General features: G+C 39.0%; 1 protein-coding gene across 5 annotated transcripts in view; it reads right to left on the reverse strand.

Moving 5' to 3' along the window:
• Nucleotides 1-540: 540 nt before the first annotated feature.
• The window catches only part of EPHA3 (EPH receptor A3), a 277,193-nt gene continuing 256,698 nt past the window's right edge, over nucleotides 541-21,035 (reverse strand). For all 5 annotated transcript variants that reach the window (XM_078389833.1, XM_072993965.2, XM_072993966.2 and 2 more), the window contains 3 exons: nucleotides 17,478-17,671; nucleotides 5,238-5,393; nucleotides 541-3,559 (listed from right to left, as the gene is read on the reverse strand). In XM_078389833.1, the coding sequence (XP_078245959.1) occupies nucleotides 3,454-3,559; nucleotides 5,238-5,393; nucleotides 17,478-17,671 (456 nt within the window). In that variant the 3' untranslated portion in view covers nucleotides 541-3,453. The remainder of the gene's footprint in view (nucleotides 3,560-5,237; nucleotides 5,394-17,477; nucleotides 17,672-21,035) is intronic.

Consider the following 21,035-nt stretch of genomic DNA (forward strand, 5'->3'; position numbering starts at 1 on the left):
AAGTTCCATTGATTCAAATGGGCCTACTTTAATGCAATTTTCTAAACAAAAGGATTTGAGCCAATATATTGTTCCACAGATCAATATTAAAGCTTTCTTTGATCCTGAGGTCTATTTGGAGTGTGCATACTCAGTTCCCTACGTGCATACTTTCCCAAAGACCTACTTTGTTTGCGTGGAATGTAACATTTGACAGTGTAAGTTATATGTTTTAAAAACAAGGAAGCAGAACAAGAGGAGTTGTTGATGAACAGGAGTAAAAGGAAAACTCCAGACTGGAGATATGAAAAAGACTAGACGTGTGCTTCTAGTACCATAGTGGGAACATAGAGAGATCTAGCTGTAGGAACTACATGATCTAACATGGTAAAGGTCCAAGCAAACATGCTGGATTCCATCTGTGGACATTTTTACTTTATGGTGTTTAAGGAAGCTGTATCCTGTATCCAAGAAGTTTGCTTCTGATACTATTGTGGATTTAATGCAAAATTCTTTAAGCTTCTCTCAGTTTCAAAGCAATCACTTCTGCGTACCAATATGTAAAAAATAGTTTCATTATGTTTATTATAAAAATATAAATGTTTCCACTACAAATCATTTTACATTAGTAACAGGCCATCTACAATTGCACAACATAATTCACTAACTGAGTAAGTAATGCTTTGAAATAAACGTTAAAAGTAAATGCAGATTTCCCAGTTCAAATCACAACTATACATTGCTTACTGGATCCTACAGTACAGCAAAGCCTATGTTATATGTTAAGAGAAATAAATAATATATGTAGAAACAATATTTTAAAGGTACAAAATCAATAATATGGTACATATTCTTTGTGAAGACTTTTGTGTTGCTTGTTTGATGTAAATAATAACCAAAAGCAGGTCCTGTACAGGAAGATGGCCACAAAAGTTCTATTTCTTCTACTCCACAGTTAAGAACTGTACACTGCTATGTTTACATATGTACAGGGGGAGAAGGGCAATATAGGATATAGGAGGCCGTGGGACAGTACAAAAAGTGTAAGAAAGAGAAGACCAAAAGCTGTTTAAAAACCATCTGTGAAAAAGGAATTTTCTCCTGAAGAAACAATGGAATCAGTCCCTCATACTGAGCAAAGATTACTAAACAGTGAGAAAGAGTGAAGAATAAGCAAAGCTCTATTCAGCCACTCTAGAAATCTAGTATTTTCAATACAGTGAGAGTACTTTGCCTAGTACTATTGCTCCATCTTCAGTTACTTCATGTGAGAAATGATAAGTCTATAGAGAGATTCTTATTCACTTGTAGGCTCTACACAGGAGTAAGAACCATAGAAAATTGAGATTCTTGCTCTTGTAGAGAAAACAATGATGGAGGCTGGGTAAACGACATTATTTCTTTTAACCATGCTGGCAACAGTTGAGTCTATAATGACTGAATAGCACATGAGGCTAAAATTTATTCTGAAAACCTGCTAATGAATCATTTTCCCTCTTTGACACCCATTTAAGGTCACCTCCAGGACAATCTGTTCCACATGGCCCTACAGAGAACCTACACAGAATGATTATTGTTCTAAATTACTTCCTGATAACATGAACCTTTGCACCGAGAACTGAAGATTAAATACAAATAAAATGAAGGTGCTGATGACACAATTAGTCTGAGGCAAATCCTTGCATCAGACCTGAACGTTAGCTTAAGATGGCCTGGAGTTCCTGCTGTGTCAGTTGGATAGCACATGGCACCATATCCCAAAGATATACCGGGAAGATACTCTAGTACTAATGTCTGGGTGCAAGTATTTTGCAATGCTTGTTTTATGCTTCCTGAAATCTGATCACATATTGTTTTAATTTCACAATCCATTTTAAGCCTGTGGTTCTTTCATATTAAATTCATCTTCAACACTGCTGCTTATTACAGTGAAAGATGTTCAGATATTATTGGCACACAGAATCACACAACTCAGTATACAGCAGATAATGTTAACAGTGATTTCTTAAATGAAGGCAATTTACCTACGAATGTTACACCATTTCTGTTACACCAGCATAACTAGACAAGAGGATTTGGGCCATTGTAAAGCTATTATCTTGCAAGAGCACTGAATGTTCAATCAAATGCTTCTTTACTCAGAAGTAAGTTCCTGTATTCCATAGTGGATTAATCCCTAAACGTCTGCTTTTAGAGCTGAGGATCCTGTTAAGGATGTTTGTTTAGGAATGCAGCCTGAGATACATACCATTATTATTTTTCTAAATGGATGCCAACAGTATAAGAATTACAAAAAGGCATTTTCTTTTTTGCACCCTGGATCAGTAGAAATGAGTCAGTTCATCACCAAATAGTGCACCATAGAATTTGCTAAAAAATCTGCCACAATCCCAAGTTAAGAGTCTGCTGCAAGCATGTAAGTGCATGCAATTATGCACATTTGTGCTAGTATGTGGAGCTCACTGAGGCTATTCTGTTTGTAAAGCATTATTATATGGTTCCTTGGCCTGCACTATGTAGTGCATCATGTATGGAAGTTTCTGTATTTGTAGACATTTTTGTATGTGTTTATTTAGACCTCTCAGCATGACAACACTTTTCCCAGACTGGGGATTGTTTCTGGAAGTATGTTTCATTAGTTTCATGGGACTTTATTTCAAATATTCGGATCGCAGCCAAAGTCTAAGAGAATTTGGCATTCTGAAGTCATCAATCCCAGTCAAACCACATATAAATATAAACAATAAGAAAACATTTAAAAAGGAAATAAATAGGCCTTTTATAAAGGAAGACCCTCTGTTTTTTAAAAAACAGCACACACACATCAAAGTGAGCCCCATAGCAAGCATTAATTGTGAACTATTGCCTCCATGTTATCCCAAGCACATTATTCATGATTTTCTTCTACAGTCAAAATGTAATATTGCAAAGAATATCATCCCCAAATATCCTTAAGAAGACTTGTTTTAAAGAAATAAAATGCTAGTCGTCTATCTTTTTCCACAAATTAAAAAAAAATACTGCAGGGGTATCCTTTCCCTTGCTGCTGCTGACATTCAGTCAAAACACAGCATTACATCCACAGTTTATTTGCTTCCTGTTTGTGGCATTCAGCCCATTGACATTTGAATGGCTCTGGGTTACCTGGAAGGATTTTTAAACACATGTATAACATTTCCCTTCAAATTCATTATACGTTTGAGCAGTCCATTATGACAGAGGAGGAAAAAAAACACCCCTCCTTCAAGAATAAGAAATAGAAAAAGAAATGTTTTTCATTCCTATTTTAAGGCAATTTAACTCATCTTATGAGTCTCTTAGTGGGCTTGCAATTTTCACCCAAATTTTATTTTTTTCTACATTGTCACAAGAGTGTCTCTTAAGACTTGCAGTTTTGCATTCGTTGTCATGACCTTTGCAATAACTCTTCCTTGCTTCCTCTCATTATGTCCTGAGTGTCAACATTTTGGCAGTTTACACAGGAACAGGGCCATTTTTCGTATGCATTTCTAGAGACTTAAGACTGCTCACAAGCTTTTTCTGTGGCCCAACAATCGTCACACCAACTTTCTTCATGTCACTGAAAAACAGAACACACTAATGAATTTGTTGGAAATGGCAAATGTTGCATATACAATATTTGTCAAAATGTAGCAACCTTTCTTTGCATATTGCAAAATGGTGATGGCTAGAACACTGATTGCTAGCTGGGCCCAAGGCAAAGAAGACCATTTCTAAGATTGATAGAAATAGGAAGGAACACAAGCAGCCGCATGACTATGGAGAATGATTGCACAATACAGCCGCTGTCAGGTTTTGATGGATTTGACCCACTTGGTGACAAACGGGTGTGACGAAGAGTGAGGGTAACTCATGGGAGTGTTCCAGTTCATCTTATGTTTGGGAAGTGTACGTTGTGTAAGTTGGGAAGTATAAATTGACATTAAAATATAAAGCAAAGAAATTTCACATTCTTCCCCCTCTCTTTCCCTTGGCACTCTTTGTGGTTCTAAAATTGTGTGGAGAGCACAATGAGAGCATGCAACTCTGTCATAGTTTCGGTAATGTGAAAGTAACAGGCTGAAGAGCAAGAGATTGCTCTATTCATGTAGACTCCCTACATGAGCCAGAACACTGTGGGGGAGGGGAGAGTTCTCTGGATTCTGGTAGATGCAGTAAATTATGCATGGCATTAACCTTTAACCCACTAATAATTTGAAGCCATGCTATATGAAGTCTCACAATCTAATCTCATGTGTAACTATTTCAGTCTTAAAGTTAACCTTTGCAGCCTTTTTCTTGGTTCCATGAGTGAGACCTGTTGGGCACGGAAATATGAGGGACAGCGCCTTTTCTGTGGTGGACTACATCTTCGAGGTGCCCTCCCCAGGAAAATATATTAGGCTTCTTGCATGGAAGCTTCTGGATGACCTCTAAGAATCTTCTAGCTTTCAAATGATGCATGATTTGTAGCCGCCTAGAGTGGTCACAATTGACTAGATAGGCGGGGTATAAATTAAATTAAATTAAATTAAATAAATAAATAAATAAATAAATAAATAAATAAATAAATAAATAAATAATAATAATAATAATAATAATAATAATAATAATAATAATAATAATAATAATAATAATAATAATAATAATAATAATAATAATACCACGATTGCTTTATTTATTAAATATTTGCATATCTATGCATATTTATAACTCACATGAATTTGAAAATTTGAAAGTGGTATAAAAACTAATGAAACTTACAGTGTACACAATGTGCAAAATTAAAATGCAGCATTTACACACTCCATGGAAGAGATGATAATTTAGAGTACACAAGGGAGAATGGCAAAAATAGGTTCTCATCATAATCTAAAAATAAAAATTGTTGGAAGACAATTTCACATAGTGGGTTTTAAGTGCTGGCAACTATTTTAATTTTGTTGTTATTTACTGCCTTTATTTTTTTATCATGTTTCATCTAATTGATTGATTTATATGCATTTTTCCCTCTATGGACTCATCATGTTGTAATAGTTTAATGTTTTTTATTATCTTATTACATTGTTTTATTGATTAGTGAAAACTGCCTTGGAAGGATAATCTATTTTGAGAGTTAGAGGAAAAATCCATTAAATAAATTAAATTAATTAATGCACTTAAATGTTTAACCGTATACAAGATTAAAACTCTAATTTGGGAAACTGTGTGAAGAATGCAAAGTGAGTCAATGAAACAACTCTAAGAAAAACTCTTACTCTGAGGAAATCTTGGCTATTGTGTCACACGAGCTGTATTCTACTCCTGTGAATATGTCCTTGCATTGTCCTATCCGAATGCCATTGACCCAGTCACTTGTTGAGCGGAAAGCGGAGATTTCAATGCTGCTTTGGTCCAGAAGAAGATTTGATGGCCTGGAAATAAAATGAATATGGTTACATTAAGAGCACAGAAATGCACTGAAATACTGGAACTCAAAATCACTAACAAAAGGATTTCAGAAAGGCCATGGAGGTTCCCTATGTAGGTGTGGAATTTTATGACTGCAGAAATCTCATTGTAGAACATGGCTGTTCTGAGAAGAACATGTAACTTCGGAGGCTAAGACCACATTATCTAGAACAAGCCCTACTGGACTCTGTGGCAGATACTCCCAAGTAGAATTATAAAGGACAATACTCCTACATAAACCAGTTGATCAATTTATAACTCAAAATTATTCATAATAATTACTACCAATTCCATTGTTGACACATTTCTACTGAATGGAAGATATCACAAAGTAATTTAATCTAGCTAATTTTGTTCAGATACGGTACATTACTCAAGGAGAAACTGTTCCAATAAGAGACCAGTTCATTCACGTGTTTAACTTTCTTAATCTGAGATAAAACTAACTGATCTTTTGACACATACTGCAATTTACGTACAGGATGAGCCACTGGTTTAAATAACATAGTACTGTACACCATTTAGAACATAGCATGTTTCAAAAATACTAGATTGCTTTAGTTTCTTGAAATAACCAATAAAAGGTAATAATAAAAATATAGAAACAAACTGGATGATTCTGTCCTTGTCTATTTAAGCTCCACTAATTTGTGGAACATTTGCTCCCTTAATTTTCCTTAGTGAGTTACCTTTTGTATCTTCATACTTATGGACTCACAGAGATCTAGACAGAACTATTAGGCATCTCACATATATAGTAAATGTACAGCATGCACCAGAATACTCTAAGTATTCAGCTTCCACCATATTATTTTCTTCACGCTCCCTTTGCTCCCTTCACTCCACAAAACAAACACACACAAGAAAAAGAAAAGAATGCACAAATAAATCAAACTTTGAAGATGTTTAGATTATTATCACAGTTCCACCACATTTTGTGATAAAGAACTGACATTGCTCATTTAATCATCTTGTTGATACTTATGTTGTTTCTACAAAATTTTTGGTTTTATATATATATGTGGGTTTTCTAATGACTTGCTTCTGTGGAACTGTTGTCTGAACCATTGTCAAGAGAAGCTTTCAATGTGCACCCAGTTCTTGTTTTCACACATGTACCATTTATTTCTATTCCAGCCATTTTCTTTTCCTGTTCATTTCAAGAGTAAATCCAAAGGCTATACTAATAGTAACTGTACTAAGTTCACCCAGCCACCTTCTTTTGGTCTTAGGAAGACCACATTTTTGAAATGTATACTTTTCACTGTATATCTTTAAGAATCCCGTGGCAATTATTAAACTGTATACAAGGCTAGGAGAAATTGTTTCCAGTCAAGAAAAATTTTCTTTTAACCCAGTAAGATAGGAATTGACTTAATGACAACTTAAGGACAGGGGGGAAGTTTCAGCAAACTGAGAAAGAACAGAGTGACAGGATTGCAAATTGGAACCGCCTAGTAAAGATTTTATGTTTATTCCTGGGAAGAAATAATGAAGACAAAAATATGAACTGATTTTAATAGAAGTAGCCACAGATTAACCAGCATTGTAAAGTATCAGTTCTCCCCTTGCAAGGTTCCAGACATAAATGAATAAATAAATGAAGTTACTTTCTTCCTTGGAGAGGACATCTGGACAGTTTATCAATAACTAGGAATTTGTCTCTTGCTGTGAAGAATCTGTGATGTCTCCTCATGTGCTCCATGGGAACGCTGGCCTTTCAGAGCATCTGCATTCACTGGGTTGTGCCCTTCCTCTCCCTCTGCCTTTGACTCAGCCCCCTAGACAGCGGGCCTAAACATGAAATTTATGGGCTGGGTGATGTGCGCCATAAGCTCACACTTGTACTAGACAAATTAGATGGAGTGCAATCCGTGCAGCTGTAAATGACCTCCTGCAGGGTTCCACCTGATCCTTCACGGCTTTCCATAAATCAGGCCCTACTAGTGTCAGACTGCAGTCATTAAAAAGAAATCATGGAAATTACATCTTTGCTCAGGGGAAGTGAAACTACTTTAACCACCACCACCACCACCCTAACCCACCCTTATTTTTGCCACTTTCAGCAGATAGCTGCATTCCAAAGGTGCTCTGAATGTACAGAAAAACAACTCAGTGCAATTCATTTGAGTGTTAAGTGTAGGTGAAAGGCTCCATGCATACACTGGCATATGGCTCTCATAAATAAAAGGGCAGCAACCCATTCAGCAGTGAGATTTCAGAGTACATGTTCCACCAATGGCCTCTTGCAGTTGGCTTTTATGGACCAGGCTATTCTGTTAACAGCTGGAATTAACCTTTTTCTTTTGCATGAAAGCCTGGAAAGCCATGGTTTGCTGTCATTAAGATGGATGTCGCCACATTGCAGAGGATTTTTCTGTCATATCATGTTGTGTCTTGAAATAAACATATAAATAGCAATGAAGCGCTGCCTCCCGCTGATACAAATCACTGCTCTGAGTGTGCCAGCTGTCCAGTTGGAAAGAGATAACTCAATTTGTAACCACTACCATCAAGCACTACCATTATTTGAGACATAGCATTGTACTTATAAAAGAAATACTGGATACTGTACTTTATAAGCTTCCAAGTCTATTTTAATTTATCATCTCAGGCAGTTTCCATCCAGTGCCCTTAAATGCATCCATTTCAAACTACTAATTTTAAATATCTTTTAATTTTGCTTGCGTAAATGCCTCCTGGACATTCATCTGTGCTGAAATATGACATGCATTGCTTAAAAATAAATCTAAGGACTGGAATTCTGGACTAATGATTACGATCAATATAACTGTTGTCTGTAACTTTATGAAAGCACAAATATGTGTGCTTATTTGTTTCTAAAGTTATCTTCTCTGCCAAATAGAAGCATGGATGTATCCTCTTCCCATCAAGAGACCAGAAAATAAATGACACACTGAGGAGTCATTGAGACATTCTGTTGACTTTAATTATCTCTGCACCAAGAGGAGTACAATCTTTCCCTTTACAGCTATTTATGCTTGTTTTAAAGTGCCGCTTAGGTAAAAATTTGTAACTTTGTACTTAAATAAAATTGACCTAGCTATGCATGGTGTTTGTTTCCCCAATTATTTTCTTCTATCATGTTTGCTCAGTTCAGTAATAATCAGATAGTTGTTTCTTTCAGTCTTGGAGGTTAAAAAAGAAGAAAAAAGTAAGCAGACTTACAAACCAAACATCAAACATTTCCTTTAGCATAAGGCTGCCTTACACAACCTAACGCCTCACGTGTTGGATTAAAAATTTAGGAATCCACACTTCTGAAGAGCAACGGGTGTGAGAATATTGGATGGCTTGTCATTTCTGAACTTATTCGCCTTAGATGCCCAAAGCTCAACAACAAATAGTTAAGGCCCTTAAAACTGAATGTAGCAGAAGACGTCAAGCAGAAGACATCAAGAAGAAGTGGCAAGAATACACAGAGGAATTATACCAGAAAGATCTGGATGTCCTGGACAACCCAGATAGTGCCATTGCTGACCTTGAGCCAGACATCCTGGAGAGTGAAGTCAAGTGGGCCTTAGAAAGCATGGTTAACAACAAGGCCAGTGTAGGTGATGGTATTCCAGTCGAACTATTTAAAATCTTAAAAGATGACGCTGTTAAGGTGCTACACTCAATATGACATCAAGATTGGAAAACTCAACAGTGGCCAGAGGATTGGAAAAGATCAGTCTACATCCCAATCTCAAAGAAGGGCAGGGCCAAAGAATGGTCCAACTACCATACATTTGCACTCATTTCACACACTAGCAAGGTTGTGCTCAAAATCCTCCAAGGTAGGCTTCAGCAGTATGTGGACCGAGAACTCCCAGAAGTACAAGCTGGATTTCGAAGGGGCAGAGGAACTAGAGACCAAATTGCTAACATGCGCTGGATTACGGAGAAAGACAGAGAGTTCCAGAAAAATGCCTACTTCTGCTTCATTGACTACGCAAAAGCCTTTGACTGTGTGGACCACAGCAAACTATGGCAGAAATAGGAGTGCCTGACCACCTTATCTATCTTCCGAGATATCTATATGTAGGAGAGGAAGCAACAGTTAGAACTGGATATGGAATAACTGATTGGTTCAAAATTGGGACAGGAGTATGACAAGGCTGTATATTGTCTCCCTGCTTATTTAACTTATATGCAGAATACATCATGTGAAAGGCAGGACTGGAGGAATTCCAGGCCGGAATTAAGACTGCCGGAAGAAATATCAACAACCTCCGATATGCAGATGATACCACTCAGATGGCAGAAAGTGAGGAGGAATTAAAGAACCTCTTAGTGAGGGTAATCTCATCCTTCGAGATTGAAGGATGCCTTAACCAAAGTGAGGGTGAAAGAGGAGAGCGCAAAGAATGGTCTGAAGCTTAACATCACTGGTCCCGTCACCTCCTGGCAAATAGAAGGGGAAGATATGGAGGCAGTGACAGATTTTACTTTCTTGGGCTCCATGATCACTGCAGATGGTGACAGCAGTCATGAAATTAAAAGATGTCTGCTTCTTTGGAAGTGATGACAAACCTAGACAGCATCTTAAGAAGCAGAGAAATCACCTTGCCAACAAAGGTCTGCATAGTCAAAGCTATGGTTTTTCCAGTAGCGATGTACGGAAGTGAGAGTTGGGTGATAAAGAAGGCTCACTGTCAAAGAATTGATGCTTTTGAATTGTGGTGCTGGAGGAGACTCTTAAGAGTCCCCTGCACTGCAAAGAGAACAAAGCTATCCATTTTGAAGGAAATCAACCCTGAGTGCTCACTGGAAGGACAGATCCTGAAACTGAGGCTCCAATAGTTTGGCCATCTCATGAGAAGAGAAGACTCCCTGGAAAAGCCCCTGATGTTGGGAAAGTGTGAAGGCAAGAGGAGAAGGGGACGACAGAGGACGAGATGGTTGGCAGTGTCACTGAAGCTACCAACATGAATTTGATCAAACCCTGGGAGGCAGTAAAAGATAGGAGGGCCTGGCTTGCTCTGGTCCATGGGATCACGAAGAGGTGGACATGACTTAACGACTAAAGAACAACAACATGATTATACAGGAAACCTATGGAAAAAACTTGTTTTTACTGAGTTCCTGTAGACAACCAAGGTTTTTACCAATTTATGAAAAAAATTTTTACAATTACTAGGCACTTAGCGTAATGGCAAAATTTTAAACAACAACAACACCCAAACTCTACCATCAACAAATGATGCTGTTGATGGTGATGATGATGTGGCATCCGCTGAACATTTTTTGGTATTCAAAATTGTCCTATGAGCACAGCTCAGCATGAGAGGAGTGATGGGGGGAGCACTGAAGGTGATTGGGGAAATGACATACCTCATGCTCAGGTAACCTTGGCCATCCCGCCACTACTTGCCTTCTTCCCAGAGATGGAGGTTCAAGACCTCCTCTATATTCTCCTCCCACTGAAAATCTGGGTTCACTGGGTACATGCAGTATCCCTCCCATGATACTATATAGAATCATTTTTTTACAATTAAATTAGTTTCACAGAGAGCTTCTATGATAAAAAAAACATCTGAAGTTGAGAGTGAAGAAGCTATACTGAAATGCCACAGTTATTGTAACTGAGGGTGCAATCAGATGGCTGCAAAGGTGCACACATGATTGCACCAGAAAGGATTGCTTTGCAGGGAGTGATCTCCCTTAATGCAACTCTTCTATCTGCCAAAAAGAACTAGTTCCACTTGCCTTTTTCTCTCCAGTTAAAAGAAACTCTTCTATGTATGTTGGCTCTGAGATTTGGAAAGCCTAGAAAAAAAAGTCCTACATTTCCTCTTTCCATGAGGGAAAAAAAGTGTCCCTATGGGTTTCTTGAAAGACGCCAAGACCAGCATTACATGTGGATTGGACTGTAATGTGGATTTGACATGACAGTCTAGAAGCCTCCTAGCCCTGGGATTGGCTCCTGGAAAGCCAATCCTGTACTATCTCAGGGTATATAGCTTTGATGATCTGCTACATTCCCTCAGTGATGGCAGCTTATTACTGAAAGAGCCCACTTGGCCATCCATCTGCGTTTCCAGATGGCTTCCATGGACATCTGCCAGCTGAGCAAGCAATCACACCTGGAAACCTGACGCTGAGCAGGGTTAGTGGGAGCGTAGCTTTCATACCTTGCTACCAGCATGCTTGCTTTCGACCTTTCTGTTGCATGCATTGAATCTTCCTGAAGTAACAACAATCGGTGCTGGGAGCTGATCTCTAGATTTGACCCAGGCATCTGTTATTTAGGTTGGTTCTGCTTTCATCTTATGCTTCCGCTCATACCTACTGCTGTTCAGAACAGCAGTAAATTATACTGCTATTTTTGATGGCTATGCTACAAGATAGGCAATAAGGAAGGCAATTGTCCTCCCCCCCCCCCAGTTTACAAAAATACTTATTGCTAAACCTGACCATGTATTGGCAAGGGCTATTGCTTTATTTCAAATTAGGACTTAAAATTTCCTAAAATGCAACACATTGCAGGGATAAATTTGAAGAGTCAAGTAACATCCCAAAGTACCTAATTTGATGTCATGCAGATTTGCTATTGATGGCAAATAATACGTTAACATACAGCAGTTTTTTAGAACATAATATACCTTTGATGTTTTGCTTTGTATTGCCTGTAATTTAGTGCATTCTAGGACGAATATGATTCAAATCTGGCTGTTCACTGGATCTTTGCAACAGGATTGCAACCATCAGTTACATTTTACATTCCCTTTCCATCACCAGATCTGTATAATTCTAAAATTACACTAACTTTTAGTTTATATTGTAGTCACAGATGTTCATTTGAAGAGAAAAATGATACAACTAGATAGTTAATGATTAAAAGCAATCTTGCTGTTAAATGTTGTGGCTGGATTATTTTCATCAGAGGAAACCACATTTCCTCTGATTAAAAAAACAGTTCAAAATTTCTTGACCTTCTGGCTAATAAATAAACAAGCACTGTGACCAGAACTTTAGCAAAGGCTGATATATCATGCTTAAAACAGATTGCTTACTGGCTTGATAAAACTCAACAAGCTGCATGTTAAAGCTCTCCTAGCTCCCCCCCCCCAATTTTATTTTGGGAAGAATGCAGGGTCATTAATAGTTCAGAAATTTAACACGTGTTTAGTAGCTGCCTTGGATGTCAACAAGCATCCTAATATTTCATTGCCACCATTTTTATTAAAAGCAATTGTTTTTATTAATACTGACACCAGAGGAGTGTAAACACGGTGTCTGATCATCTGCTGTACAGGTTAGGTTCAAGCTACGATGAGGTGGTTTGGAAGTAGCCTGAATCCATTTGTATTTGTATGTTTCCAGACTGGGGGAAGAATGGCAAATGGGTAAAACAAAGGACTGTCATATAAAGTTTTAGGAATGTAGTGAACTCTTGGTGTGCAGGTAAAACTCCTACCAGCTTCTTTCTGTGTCCTTCCCACACCAGGAACTACACACACTACTACTTGCCCAACTCTCACCTTCCCATAATCAGCCAGATGGGTGATTAGGTGGAGGTACTCCCTAACACCACTTTGGCCCATTTAGCCAAACTTCTTGTTGTCATGGACGACTTTCATGAAAGTGAAAGGGTCCCTTCAATACGATGAGTGTTAAGAAAGAGATTCAGCCTAACCAGTCATTCTTCCTCCATTCACACACCCCATCAAATCTAACTACAGCTACCTAAAGAGGAGGAAAGGAAGAAACATCCTTTCCTACATCATGGGTGTAGCCACCCATGATGTAGCAGCCTCCCAGTACCATGCAAAATGGTTGCTTGCTTCAGTGGACAGGAATATAAGGGCCAGTGAGACAAGTCTGGGCCCTCCTCACAACTTCTGGCTGAAGTTTCCCCAGTACGGTTTGGCTTCTATTGGGATGCCAGCTGTCAATCTCCTTCTACTTCGGCACTTCCTTTTTTAAGCTATAGCAACTAGTACCAAGTATTATTTCCCTCCCCCTCAAATTGCAGCACTTCTAAACCCTTCAAACACCACAGTAAATTTAGGTCCACAGTGGGCTTGCTGAACTCCTCTGCAGCTGATCAAAAAGCGCACAAATATTACTGCTCCAGTTTGGCCACTTTTCTCCAAAGCCAGTGCACAAACAGAATGAACATGCTTCTGCCTGTACTTATTAGGAAGCAAGAAGATTTAAGCAAATCCACTTCTGAGTAGATATATATAGGACTGTGGATAAAGTAATATATCCATTCAGAATTACCATCAAAATCACCATTACCAAACCTTTTTGGAACGAAAATGGAAACTATCACTATCAGTGTTACAAATGATAAGGGCACACGTGTAGTTCCATGCATACAGCAAAAATAAACGTGATACTTTATTTCTATTTTATAAAGAGGGTGTTTTTCCATACAATTCATAAAAATCCCATGGGAACGTCTCACTGACTACAAGAAGTCAGCTGAGTGCAGGGGTGAGCAAATGTTGATGACTTGGAAGGCGGGGGAGTCAAACTAAAGCCTCCAGACTGCTGTAGTGAACAGTAGGAACAGAAATGACTGAACACTGAATTCCTTTTAAAGAAAACAAGGAAACAAAAATTGTTTGGATGGGCACTTCCATTCATTGGGTGAGGGGGAGTATTTTAGGACCCTCCAAAGCCCAGGAACAGAAAACCAATACTCCAAGGGCCACTTGATTTTTAAAAATCATTTTACTTTGGACACTCTTGGGAGCCCCGGGGGGGGGGGGAGGGTTTGCAAGAATGTTCCATAAGACATTTGTGGCCCATGCGCCACACTTTGCCTATTTCTGGTGTAAAACACGATTGCTTCCCTGTTAGCATGTCCACAAATACAAGGGCACAGAGAACAATAGTGATGCTCCACATTTCTTGGTGCACACAGTGCAGACTGGTTAGCATCCCAAACTGATTTACAATAACAGCAAAAATATTTACGTATTTTTAAAAAAATAAAAGATGAAAAAACATTTAAAAGAAACAAAAGTCAACTTTAAAAAGCAAAACACATCAAGAATCAGTTTAAAAACCAGTCTAAACACAGTTTTATACACCAAAGGCTATGCAAAACTATGCAGTCTTTGTTAGCTACTGAAAGTCCATTGAATTCATCAGAGACGGAGCCAGTCTGATTTCACTTGGGAGGGAGTTCTGCAATTGAGGATCTGCCACAGAGAAAGCTTTGAACTCTAACTTCTCAGGGTGGTGGGACATGCAGCAGAGCCTCCACTGAAAATCTCAAATTCTGGGCAGGCTCATAAGGGAGGAAGAGTTTTCTATCTCATTTGTTGGCTTCCTTCTGTTTCCCTTTCTGGGCATCCTATCTTATCTCTTCCAGCTTCTCTTCTCTAAGATTCTTCATTCTTCCCCCACATTTTCTAGACGGCTGTCTTTATTCATTTTGTTCTACTGTAACTCCCTCACTTCTTCACTGCACTTTCTTCATCTTTGCAATTCATCCTTCATTCCTATTCAGCCACAGGCAGTCAAAGCTAGGTGGTCTGCAAGCATTCCTATATATTCATGGACAGAAGAGTCAGGCCAACATCATAAAGGAAAAACAGTCAACTCACTTTAACCACCAGTTTTGTCATCCTTTACCCTACTACGTATCCAAGGGAAAAGAGAATCTGTGGAGGCTCTTGTGTTCCCACATATCTCAAGGATGAAGTTTTTGAAAGGCAACATATTGCTTTCTTTGGGGTTCATTTCATCTGTTCTGTAACTGAGTCCAGTATTCACAACTGAGAAGCAATGCACAAGGGGTCCAAAAATAATAAGCCAAACTAGAAACATAATGGGAGTGATCAAAATTGAATGAACTATGAACTCATTCTTTTTTTTTAAAAAAAGTCTAGACATTATACAGATTAAATGAGAGTGGGGAAAAGTTAACAATGCTCAGACACCCAGACAGAACTGCAGGAGACAAGTCAAAGAAATTACGATTAGGTTATGCAATTTTCTGGCACTAGGACAAGCTAAAGTTTAAAAACCTGAAAATATTCTACCTAGATTATCTAGAAGGAGGAGAAAAAGAAAACTTGCTACAAAACTCAAATTACAAAGAAGTTTCACACAGTAAGCTAAAGAAACCCCAAATATGGCTATGACGACAGTTTTACAGAGGCATGTAGAACAAATACTTCTAATACAGATAAAAGAAGGAAGCCTCTGGTCAAGACAGAATTCTTCTGGCGTGAGGGATCATTTGTGCCTATTGCCACAGTGCAGTGTGTCTAAGTACAGTATATTAAAATAACAAGACGTTTGGCATTCCAGGGAGAGACAGAACCCTTTGTGTCCCCTCTCCAGCCATGGATCAAATAATGTCCTTTAATGATGTCATCTGCCTTGGGTTCTTTTTAAGGAGAAAGGCAGAGTAAAAATAGTTTGAATAAATAAATGAACAAACAAGCAGACAGACAGACACTTTAATATAATAGGTAGCCAGTGTACCCAGGTGGTTCTTTTACATGTTCCATTAATGTTTTGTTGCTGCTGTATGTTGTTTTTAGTCGTGTCCGACTCTTCGTGACCCCATGGACCAGAGCACGCCAGGCCCTCCTGTCTTCCACTGCCTCCCGGAATTTGGTCAAATTCTTGTTGGTAGCTTCAGTGACACTGTCCAACCATCTCATCCTCTGTCATCTCCCTTGCATTTCACCTGACTGCTGTGAGGTTTCTTTTGCTAGAACAACTGTATGGCTGACCCCCTGGGGGCCCCTGGCACATTTGAAGGTGCCACAGGCAATTCACACACCAACTTTATGTTTTAGTTATGTGACTAATTCTCAGCAAGACAGGCTGTCTCGACATGTTGAAACAGCTTGCTGAAAAACTGCTGATTCCAATGAGATTGCTTGCTTCCAACAAGAACAGAACAAGGAGCACTTCTTCGGAGTGGAGGATTCTGCAGTTTGTACAAAATCTCTCTTTTCTTCTTGTGATGCCAAATATGCACACCCAGCAAGCCCAGAAGGATGGGTTAGTTGACCAGAATGGCAGGGCAATCCAGCCAAGTTCTAAAAGTCTAAGATGGCAGTGGCCATCTCATTGAGTCACTTGGGTGATGTGCACAATTTGCATAACCTGCGCAAAAAAATTCTCAGATTTCCTGGGAATTAGAGAATGACCACCATGGATGGCCAAAAAATAGTGTGCTATTTCCTGGGGTGGGTGGCGATGATGTTTTCTCCTTTTTATACACAAAAACAAGTGAAGTGAGGATCTACAGCCCTGGTCATAGGAAAGGGCAAAAGGTTATGCAGGATTTTACTAGTTATTAGAGCTGTGATGTGTTCACAGTAATAGTTAACAATTTACTGCTACTACTATTGCTACTACTAATGTGCTGTCAAGTCAATTCTGACAACATTTTTCAGAGTTTTCTAGATAGAAAATAAGCAGTTTACCATTCCCTTCTTGGGGAATCCTGGGATTTGTATGCATATGCTTGAAGACATATATGTTCAAATTATACACATGCCAATGGCTGTGTGAACAGCCCTATTGCTGACATGTTTCAAGCCCATCTTCAATTCTCCAAGGCTGGAAACATACAAAAACAACAAAGCAAAATGTAAGATTCTTTAGATTCTCTGTCTATTCAAAATTTCTGTGCTTGTTGAGCATGTCCCTTCAGTTACAGAATACATACTGTTTTGATAATCTCATATCTCTAAATCATATCATCTCTAAGGTGACAAGCACCTAAAATCTAAGGTGATGAGCACCTGATGCCATCATTTAGTCATCAGTTCATAAATGGTATGACTTTGAAATGTGGCTTTTATTGACCTCTTTTGCTAGTTGGCTTTTTAACCCCCCAGAGCAACGAGATATCTGTATGTTTAGAAGACAAGCAGACAGCAGTGAAACTGCCCTGTGCCTTGTCTGGCTGCATCCTCATGGAAGCCAAGCAGCTAATAAGTAATAGGTGTAGGCAAGGAAATGGGTGGTAGACACAGCAAACATATTATAATCATGGTACAAGGAGAAAGCAAACAGGTTCCTTTTGAGAGTGCAAGATATAGAATGTACTGTGTCACCTTGCCGCCGCAGTGGTGATTATTTTTAGACTGCTGGGATTACGGATCAGCTTGTCCAGGATGCTGACAATCTGCTCAAACTTCGGTCTGTTGTTTCTGTCTTTTTGCCAACAGTCCAGCATCAACTGATACAAGGCAGCTGGGCAGTCCATGGGTGGTGGCAAGCGATAACCTTCTTCCACAGCTTTAATTACCTGTGCAAGGAGAAGAGATGGGAGAAGCTGAAGGACACTCAGTGAACTCCCCCACCCTTTCGGTTCTGCAAGCAATCCCATTACGTCATTGTGGATGCTCAGTGTCTAAACAAACATATTTATTCTCTAATTCTGCTGGAGCATATCTCTTCCTTTTTATCTGCAGAAGAAGTCACTTGAGAAAAATATAGATATAGAAAGATATAAAGAAAGCATAGGATAATGTATACATGTTTGAAGGAGCATAGGGTGATGCATATACAGTACATCTTTGAAGAAGATGATATTCAATCTTGCCTGATGCTGAAGTTTGATTAGATTAAATACAAGCCACTTTGATGCATTTCCTACAACACAAGCTCAATAACTTCGAAGAGAAAACATCTGGATATCTCTGGCACACTCAATCCCCCTTCTCAACAGCCTGTAGGAACTGCTGTGGAGCATCAGAAGCTGCCTTATACTGGTTCATCTATCTAACATAAGCCTTGTCTGCAGTAACTGGCACTGGCTCTCCAAGGATTCAAGCAGTCTTACTCAACTGGAAAATGCCAAGGGTTGAACCTTAGTCCTTGAGCGTGCAAATTACTGCAGTACTACTAAAGTATGGCCTTTCTTCTAATGATGAGATTATGCATTTGAAGATGCTCATTTTAATGATAGCTTTAATATTACTCTTAATTTTAGCACCTTTTGACATTTACAAAAGAGATGTACCAAAGAGATAAGACAGAGTACTAGAGTTTTACTTGATGTATTTGTATTGTGTGTATTATATATGTAAATATGTATGTATACACATGTGTGTGGGGGGGGGGAGGCAGAGCAAAAGATAGAAGGAGCTAAGCATTAGATAATATCAGCATTATATTAACAGGTTGACAGAGAGAGGGCAGTATTCAACTATGAAGTATCCATTGAAACAAATTGCTTAGAACAACTATTTATCCCTTCTCTTTTTTCAGTGAGGTATTTTGAATGACACACTTAATATATTATATGTAGAAGATATACAAATTGCTAAATTCCAGAAATATTCATTTACTTTCCAAAAAGACAAAACATAAAAGCCAAACCCATATTAACGCACTGTCCCACAGAATTAGCTGCATATTCCCTGAGTTATATGATTGTTGACAGACAAGTTAAAGGCCTAACAATTACACAACATTGCAACGAAACTAGACTGCCAATGGTTACCATAACAAGCATATTTTCAGTCACATTGGGTTTTGGCTTGAGAGGTTGTGGCTGTGTGGTTTGTGTGTGTGAAAAGAATGTATTCTGTGCTTCCTGTAATTTTCTTAGGGAAACTGCTGAAAAGTAGCACATAGCTTTAAAAAACACCCAGTGATAGATCATAAACAACTCTGTTTCCTAATTTTCATTTTGTGAAGAAAATGTCTTATGCAATTAACTATTTTTAAGCCAGGAACTTACTGATGAATTTGTTCAAGACTATGGCCCAGTGCTAACATAACAGCTGGAATTCTGTTGCTTAGCGTAGCAAGTCACACTAGACTAGGCCCTGTGGGGATGTGGTGAGTCATTTCCTCCATAAGTTCCATTGATTCAAATGGGCCTACTTTAGTTGAAATTTATTTTAGCAAAGTAAGCTGCAAATAGAGTAGGCTGGCTGAGCCAAGGGAATTCATGAAAGAGCTGACACAGCAAATCCCCACTAATTCAGTGGGACTAGTCTAGTACGACTTATGACACTAAACGACAGGATTTCAGTCACTTTCTTCTCATCTGTTAGCAAAGTGAAGAGGTTAGAAGTGAGGGATTTCAGCCTCATCTCCTGCAAATTATCTTCTCTTTCTAGGGCTAAATATAAGACCCTTCATTTGCACAACTGTTTTTTTATGGTACTTTTACCCATAATATACATACTAGTTTTAAACTGTGTTTTGTTAACGTCTTAGCTGGAAAAGCAGCTTTCATGACTGCAATTTACAGAATTCCCCAGTCAGCCTAGCAATGCTAGGAGCTATAATCAGACTCAATCCCTCAGGCTCAATCCAATTGTTAATCCAACAAGAACAGACCCATTGAATGAACAGAATCTGTGAAATCGGCACTTAATGCTCAATGGGTCTACGGTAATTGGAACTCGCAATTGTTTCTAGCCTTTTATGCCCAAGATCCTGTTCCATCCTTTTCTTGACACCATCGCCCATTTTGTGAGTGGCTCAGCACTTGAGGAGCTTGAGTAAGTGCCTCCTTGTTCAGTCTCCATAGGCTTGTTTGCATGACAAGGAGGAAATAGAACAATGCCAGCAGAGAATTATCATCTGCTGGCATTCAAAAGGATTCAACTCAAACTTTGTACCAGTCTAATCAACAGCTCAGTGTGAACTTCCGGAAGCATTGCAGGATCTGTAATATCATGATATGTTCAGTATATTGTAATATGCCCAGGAGTTTGCCTCCTACTAATCTTGGTAGATGAGAATACATATTCTAAAATTGTACTTTTGAAAGTTAAATAACTATCAGTGACTGATTTCAATTTGTTGTTTATTATATGTTTATCAAGAGCACAAAATATGGCACCTACAATTTATTCTGCTTCGCTGTACACATAAAGCAAAAGTAAAGCAAAGTGTGTGGCTTATATATCACCCCATAGTGCTTAAAGTGCCTTCTGGGCGGTTTATGATTTAATTTCACAGGCTACACATTCCGCACAACTGGGTACAGTGGTGCCTCGCATAGCGAGGTTAATCCGTTCCGGATTAACCTTCGCTATAGCGAAACATCGCTAAACGGAATTTAAAAAGCCATAGAAACGCATTGAACTTCGTTCAATGCGTTCCTATGGCTTGAAAACTCACCGTTCAGTGATGTTTCTTCATAGCGCCGCCATTTTCGCGCCCTTGTTAAGCGAGGGCAGGGCGCGAAAATGCGGCGCAGACCTTCCGGCGGCCATTTTGGAACCGCCGATCAGCTGTTCTCCCCGGCTTCGTTATGCGAAGATCGCTAAGCGAATCGCTTAGCGATCTTCGCAAAGCAAAAAAACCCCATAGGGGCCATCGCTGAGCGAATGCTCCAGCGATGGCCCAGAGTGCCTCGTTAAGCGATTTCATCGCTCAGCGAGGCACTCGTTAAGCGAGGCACCACTGTACTTGATTTATCAAGCTCGGAAGGATGAAAGGCAGATTCAACCTTGAGCTAGCTGCCTGAGTCTGGGATCAAATTCAGATCAAGAGCAGAGGCCTCACTGCAGTACTGCAGTTTAACCACTGTGCAATGAGGCTCCTGTTAGCCTGAACGCAGTTGGCCTATGTGGTTTAATACATAATTTAATGATAGGTCTTAAGATATGTTATATTTTTAAATAATATAAAAGGATGGCAGATCT

This window comes from Pogona vitticeps, chromosome 3, assembly GCF_051106095.1.
Source record: "Pogona vitticeps strain Pit_001003342236 chromosome 3, PviZW2.1, whole genome shotgun sequence".
NCBI lineage: Eukaryota > Metazoa > Chordata > Lepidosauria > Squamata > Agamidae > Pogona > Pogona vitticeps.